Raw genomic sequence first — 7,495 nt, forward strand, 5'->3', positions numbered from 1 at the left:
TTTATGTAAAGAAATAGTTTTATACAAAAAACAAATGCAAAAATGTTATTAAAAAAAAAAATATTAAATGTATTAAATCAGTTCAATTAATTGTACTTTTTAATTAAATAATAATAATAATAATTTTAATTAAATAAATTAGGGTAAATATAACAAAAATTTATATTTTACATTTAAAACATTTATTTTGATTGAAACACGTACATTTTTTATTTTATTTCCAGGCTTTATACATGCATTTAAAGAGAATAATTTTAAAAAGTAACTAAAAAATTAAAGTCTGTAAGATTCTTATGATAATAAATTAAAAAAAAACTATTAAATTTGTAAAATGTTTAGTTGTTATAAAATATAAAGGAGAATATTCATAATTTTTACTTAAAATATGTTTATTAATCACTTTTAAGGTAAAAAAAATAGCTTTATATCTGCATGTGTTTGTAAATAAATAAAAACAAATGCAAGAAAGTAATTAAAATTACAAAAAAACATAAAGTTATTAAATAGATTAAATAAGTTCAATAAATTTTACCGAAATGAAGGGAAATATAAATAAAAAAATGTTTTCTTAACAAAATAAGATCCTTAAATGTGAAATGTATTTTACTAAAATTATGGATTTAAATCACAAAAAATACAAAAATGAAAAGATTATAGTCTATTCTATAAAATATTTAAAAACTTGTCATGAAAAGAAAAAAAAATGACATCAGACTATAAATATGTTTGTACTTTTTAACATCTACTTCCTGCTGAACTGAGCCTCTGGTGGTCATAAGCGGAACTGCAACATTTCGTACTTCCTGATTGGGAGGAACTGTGGGTAAAACTCACTTATTGTAGAGAATAATGGCTCAGTCCCAAAATATTTACTCTTTTATTAAGTCCATAACTGTCAATATTATGACCGTCATGCTTGATTTATCACTTTTTGAATGAATTATCTTCGTAGCTGCAATATTTTTTGTCTTCTGCGCTCTTAGGTCGCCAGCAGAGAGCTTCACATCCCAACAACCAAGATCTACATCAGTGAAACCAGCACCAACACGGTCCCCAACACCTGTCCCTCCGCTGCGTCCTTTGGCACCGACGCCAACGGAATGGCTGTCAAGGTGAAGTGTTGCTCCTTCAGGCTCTGCTGGTTTTGTAAATGTGGATACGTCTATGAATTCGTCTTCTTTCCTACATCCAGAACGCCTGTGAGACTCTGTACCAGCGCCTGGAGCCACTCAGGAAGAAGAACCCCGAGGGACCATGGGAGAATTGGGTATGACGTGTTAAAGTGGTGAGAGTTAAGCCATCAGGAATGGAAATTAAAGTGTTTCTTTGTTTTTACGGCAGATTCGAGACGCGTATTTTCAGAAGATCAGTCTATCAGCCACCGGGTTCTGGAGGTGAGAATAAATTCTGTTGATGGAGGAAACAGAGATCTGCTGTAGAGATTTTTGTTGACAGAACATATAAAAGCAAGTTCAAGTCAACTTTAATTTTGTCAAGGATACAGTCTAAAGTTGTAGTCCCAACTACCCTCAGGGGTGGAAATCGTTGGTTTATGGGCGAAAAATGGGCAAACCTGTATGGGACACGCATGAAATATCAAGATCCTAGACCAGGGGTCTCCAAAATCAGTCCTCGAGGGCCAGTGTCCTACATGTTCTCCAACCAAATTGATAGCTAAAAGTGTTGAAGCTAATAGCTGAAAACGCTGCAGCTGATAGCCAGCTAAAATATTAGCTAAATGCCAAATTAGCCTAAAAAACTAAAAAAAAAAAAAAAACTTACGCTAGCCAAAACAGCTAGCATGTAGCTGAAAATATAGCTAAACTTCAAAATAGCCTAAAAAACAGAAACAAAGCCTAAATTAGCCAAAAGAGCTAGCATGTAGCTGAAATATTAGCTAAACTCCAAATTAGCCTAAAATCTCAGTGATTTTATTTCATTATTTTCTTCTCCATAACAATATATTTTGTCAAAATTATACAAGTTAAAATGATCCTGAGGGCCGGATACATTACCCAGGAGGCCGGATCCGGCTCCTAGACTTCAAGTCAAGGTCAGGTCCTGGATTTTCTTGGACCAAGTCCAAGTCAATCATTTTTCCAGATACAAAAATCATTTAACAACATCTGCACTTTTTTACCATTTGATGACTTACAAATACAAGTTTAAACTCTTGAAGAAACGTTTCCTTCTCTTGGTCCAAATTCCCAGAGGTCCAGATCTGTACATGGACTGGGACAAAATGGAGGGCCACCCTTATGCCTACTTCACATTTGGAGTTTGCTGCAGTGAAGTGGAGCTGGACTGCCTTGTGGGAGACTACCGGGTCTGAGCTGTTCTGTACAGTCATCTTTGCTCGTAATGGTAGTTAGTTAGCAAAGGGGAATCAACATTTTCTACTCCTTACAGACTCTGAGGACAGACATTGTGTTTGACATCGGCAGAAGTTTGAACCCATCTGTGGAGATTGGCCAGGTAAGTCTGTTTGCTTGTTGTTCTAACAATTAGCTGAACTAATCCATGAATACAGTTGAAAACTGTACGGGTAGTTCTTCAGTTTTTATGGGTCGTTAAAAATGTCTGATAGTTAACATTGTGTTTTTAACAGTCTTAGTTATTTAGCAAGCTGTAGCATAGGGCAGTAACAAAAAAGTTTGTCTCATTGATCCATTTTCCGGACCCACTGAATCACTGGGGTCACGAGATTGCTGGAACCGACTCAGCTACTGTTGAGTGAAGGTGGGATACACCCTGAACAGGCCGACAGCCTATTACAAGGATTATCTAGTAGATTCAAGAACTACATTTATAGACTTAAGTTCTGTAAGTGGTGTTACTCATGGTTTTATTCTGGGCTCACCTATTTTTTAAATTTGTATTCCTTTGTTTCTAATCAAAATTTGTTTAGCTATCTTCCCTTTTGCTGATGATTGTGTAATTTATGTACATTACTGTAAATAGTGTTGCTCATGGTTTGATTGTGGGCCCACTTAATTTTAAAAATTCTATTCATATTCCTTTGTTTCTAAACAGAACGTGTTTAGCCGTCCTACCTTTTGCTGATGATATTTTGATGTCCACTACTATGAATGGTGTTCTCCTTGGCTTGATTCTGGGCCCACTTATATTTTCATATGTATTCCTTGGATCTAATCAAAATAATTTTAGCCATCTTCTGGTGATTTTTAGAAGTACATTTCTAAAAATGGTGTTCCCCATTCCACTGTTGTCCCTTACTATTACTACTAACGGTGTTCCCCATGGTTTTATTCTATTCCCACAAAAATATATATTTATATCCCTTTATTTCTAATCAAAATGACTTCAGCCGCTTTCCCTTTTGCTAATGATTTTTCAAGTACATTTCAATGAATGGTTTTCCCCAAGGTTTGATTCTGGGCCCACTTATATTTTGTTATTTATTGCTATTTCTTGATTCCTACTCAAAAAGTATTTAGCTGTGTCTTCACTTGTGCTGATGATATTGTGATGTACATTAATATAAACAATGTTCCTTGTTTGATGTATTTATATTTTTTTGTTTCTAATCAAAGCTGTTTTAGCTACTAACGGTGTTCCTCATGGTTTGAAACTGGGCCCACCTTTTATTATTAATAGTAATCCTTTGTTTCTGATCAAAATAGGTGTAGCTGTGTCTTCACTTCTACCGATAGTGTTACAATGCACATTTCTAAAAATGGTGTTCCTCATGGCTTGATTCTGGGCCCACTTACATTACTTATTAATATTTCTTTGTTCCCACTCCAAACATATTAAGCCATTTCTGCTCTTGTGTTAAAAAAAGTGAAGTCCAGCCATCTGAAATACTGTTATGTACCTCATCAAACGTGTTTTCAAGGAGAATTTTGACGGTTTCATTATCTTCCTTTCCTCTCAGATTGAGGGTGCATTCATGCAGGGTTTGGGTCTTTACACTCTGGAGGAGCTGAAGTACTCCCCTTCTGGCCTTCTGTACACAAGAGGCCCATCCCAATACAAGATTCCCGCCGTCTGCGACATGCCGCTTGAGTTTAACGTCTACCTGCTGCCGGACACCGACAACCCCCACGCCATCTACTCCTCCAAGGTTAGCGCTGAAACGATTTCCTCTTCTTCTCTCTGCTCTGCTAGAAGCAGAACACGAGATGTGTCTGAATCTGCAGGGTATTGGAGAACCGGCCCTCTTCCTGGGGAGCTCCTGTTTCTTCGCCATCAAAGACGCGGTGGCGGCAGCGCGCTCTGATTCCGGAATGGCCGGACCGTTTACCCTCGATAGCCCCGCGACTCCAGAGAGGGCCTGTTTGGCTTGTGCCACACCGTTCACTCGAAAGGTGACCTGGAGGCCCTACTGGTCTTGATACTCTGGGAAAATTGACATTTTTGGCTCAGTTTTTGGTCAAATTCCAAAGCTTTGAGAAATACCAATGCAGATTTATTGAATGTTTTTCTGTTTCTGTTTCCAGATTCCGACCAGCGAGCCAGGATCATTCAGACCGTGGGCCTTAAACATTTAAAACTCAATCATTCCTTAAATGCACTTAGTAAACTAATCATTTACTCAATGATTATTCAGCTATTTTACCGAAGCACTAAAGCTAATGGTATTAATAATCACTGAACGTGAAAAAATATATACATAATTACAGTTTCTATGCACTTAACTGGAAATTTGTTCCATAAAGATGTTTTATTATGAATAGAACAAGAATTTAAAGCAAACTTTATACAATGAAGTCTTGCTAATTGTTTTGTCTAAAAAACACGATGATTGAATGTTGCTAATACTTATCAAGTACTATCAAGCAGAAACACACCTGGAGACGGAGGTGTTTGATTTTGTCTTTGTTACTAATTGTTGAAAACTTTTTATCAGAAATTCTAATAAAAATTAAATATTGGTGAATTCTGTTTCACCTGCTAGGTCTGATGTTCCGTTCACACTTGACCATGTGACACACTAGACCGTCGCTAACCGATACCAGCGCATCTCCCTGCAGTTGGTGCGAAATGTCGAAGTGGTGCAATCCTTTTTCTTTCACAGCTCTATTCCGATAAAACTTGTCCAGAAACACGCTTACGTAGACTTTTCATTGAAATTGGTCACTTGTGTTGCTGAGGTCGTTGTGAACGTAGCTTAAGGCCTTCGTCTCAACTGCCCTTACAGATGGAGACTGAGAAAAAAAACAGGCTTTGCGACTTAAAATTAAAGTCATAAACTGCTTGGTGAGCCCGCAAAGTGAAAATGTTCTTGGACATTTTATCTACGGGTATGCTGCGGAGGATAGGTTATAGCAAAGACTTACCCAACACAAGGGTGGGAATACGACAGCGTCACGTCATGAATGTTTATAACTTCCATTCACCCTCACAATTCACTCTTGACAATGGTACGTTCCATTTTCATGAGGTTCCTTGAAGTGGTGGTCGAGCCTTTAGGGAACTCCAAGATACACCTCCGCTCTCCTTAAGATGAGGCCACTCCTCTCTATGACCCTTCACGGAACCTCAAAAACCCACACAACTGTATGGGTCAACCCCCTGTACAGGTAGGTACGTGTGACTAATAGAGGTCTTGTTTGAGCTGAAATATTTATAAATGTCCAATTATAATGGTTTTTGAGAAGCTACATCAACACATTTATCAGGATAATAAAAATATTTCTAAGACTTTTGTTGAAAAATTGGTTGATTTGGTGTTTCAAGTGGGAAAAAAAATAACACTTAAAATGGGAATTTTTTGGAGCTATTGAAGTTTTCTAGCAGCACGCGTTGCGGTATTACCTTTTTCTGCACCAGTTTTGCATTCTGAAGTGGTAATTTATCTGATCTAATGACCTACAGTATAGCCATAAAGCAATTTGTTTCATTATAATATCTATATCAATAGAAATGAGCAAAAAAAGACACTTACTGTATTCAAAATGATACAAAACCTAAAACTAGTTTAATAAATGGTATTTTTATTACTTTTTAGACGGTAAAGAGACATCGTAAAGCGCTTGTATTCATTAACGAACACAGTGTCCGAATTTTTTTTTTTTTATCCAGGGCACTAGATAGTCCCACACTATATAGTTTTTAGTAGTTAGGGAGGTAATTTGGACACAGCCATTTTTATGTTATTATTTATAATTTATTTAAAAAATAATCATTTATTTGACACCACATTTCAGTAGCAAGAAGTTCATTTATTTATTTAAATAAGGAGTGCATACAGAAAAGTAGGTGCTCTGATCTCTTCTCTTTCAAAGGGGGAACCCCCCTCTTTAAAGTGCGCATGCGCGGGGGCGGAGCCTGCGGAAGTCCTGACGGGAAGATCTTTTTGTTTGGGCCGCTTAGACACGACGTTTGCTTCTGTTCACCTGGTTAACAACCGTTTTTTATCTGCAGTAATTTCGGTGAGTGCCGGCATTTCCCCGCTTCTCGTGTCGCTCCACGCGCCGACCTTCGTCCGTGGGTGTCGCTACGACCCGTCGCGAGGTTTAAGTGGGTCTTTTTTCCGCCGGTAATGTTGGTTTTTACCCGACTGGCCGGAGGGCGAATGTGTTCTCTTCGGGTTTTAAAGCTAGCTTAGCGCTAGCATCTCTGGTTCGTGTAATTTGGTGATTTTGGAGTATAATTCTATTGTTTTGTTCGGGAGTGGGTTGTTTTCATAGAAGAAAAATATTCGAATAGTTGACACGTATAACAAACCGCTAGTGAGCTCTGAGTCAAGCCGGCTTAAGCAGCTAGCGGGCCCGGATAAGTGGCTCCGGCCGGGCGCATGGTGAGGCCCGGAGTTAGCTCCAGCTAATCCCCGATCAGCCAGTCACAAGTCCGGCTAAACACCAAAATAAAACCCCGCAGACCCAACAGTCGGAACCAAATGCAACCATTTGTTTTATTTTTGGCCCACATGCTCGTGATCGTGCGTGAGCAGAAGCTCCGCGACATCACGACCCGACTCCCACCGGCTCCATTGTACCTCCTCGCTTTGCCTTTTGTCTGTGCGGTCTCCCTCCCTGTTGCGTGGATGGTTGGTCACGCTCACCTGGACTGAACCAAATCCGCCCCAAAGATGAACTTGAAGGCAGATGACATCCAGCCCGGTGATATGTTGGAGCCACGAGTTTAAAGATGCTCCATAGACGAGTACTAATTACGCAAAGATGCCAGTGTATTAACTGTTGACATTTTACTTTTTATTTTTTCCTACTAAGAATTAAGGAAAAAAAGCTTTTTTTTTTTTGTTTATTTTATTTTGATTTTTTTGTTGTTGAAATAAATAAGATTCCCCAGATATTAACATTTAACCCTTTAGCACCTGAGATGTCACCGGTGACAACATAAAAATAAAAAAACATGCTCTTTGAACCAACTTTTTCATCTTTTACGAGATTAACGTAACATATTTAAACATCGAAATAAGATTTTTTAATTGCGCAAATACTTTACTATTACAATAATTTGTAGCATATTAGAGCAAAGCTGCTTTTCTTCGCCACAGGATCCACTG

The 7,495-nt window shown here is 37.9% G+C and overlaps 2 protein-coding genes across 3 annotated transcripts in view; both read left to right on the plus strand.

Annotated features, from left to right (window-relative positions):
- Positions 1–4,903, plus strand: part of aox6 (aldehyde oxidase 6) — a 24,450-nt gene extending 19,547 nt beyond the window's left edge. The window contains exons 28-35 of the mRNA XM_024288883.2: positions 984–1,112; positions 1,193–1,267; positions 1,342–1,394; positions 2,212–2,326; positions 2,410–2,475; positions 3,899–4,087; positions 4,164–4,331; positions 4,464–4,903. Coding sequence (XP_024144651.1) covers positions 984–1,112; positions 1,193–1,267; positions 1,342–1,394; positions 2,212–2,326; positions 2,410–2,475; positions 3,899–4,087; positions 4,164–4,331; positions 4,464–4,514 — 846 coding nt within the window. The 3' untranslated portion in view covers positions 4,515–4,903. The remainder of the gene's footprint in view (positions 1–983; positions 1,113–1,192; positions 1,268–1,341; positions 1,395–2,211; positions 2,327–2,409; positions 2,476–3,898; positions 4,088–4,163; positions 4,332–4,463) is intronic.
- Positions 4,904–5,302: 399 nt separating this feature from the next.
- The window catches only part of bzw1a (basic leucine zipper and W2 domains 1a), a 9,999-nt gene continuing 7,806 nt past the window's right edge, over positions 5,303–7,495 (plus strand). The window contains exon 1 of one of the 2 annotated variants that reach the window (XM_036216046.1): positions 5,303–5,546. In XM_036216046.1, coding sequence (XP_036071939.1) covers positions 5,526–5,546 — 21 coding nt within the window. In that variant the 5' untranslated portion in view covers positions 5,303–5,525. Of the gene's footprint in view, positions 5,547–6,244; positions 6,399–7,495 lie in introns of those variants that run through there. The other variant, XM_024288882.2, reaches the window with a different exon arrangement.

Source organism: Oryzias melastigma, linkage group LG2 (genome assembly GCF_002922805.2).
Source record: "Oryzias melastigma strain HK-1 linkage group LG2, ASM292280v2, whole genome shotgun sequence".
NCBI lineage: Eukaryota > Metazoa > Chordata > Actinopteri > Beloniformes > Adrianichthyidae > Oryzias > Oryzias melastigma.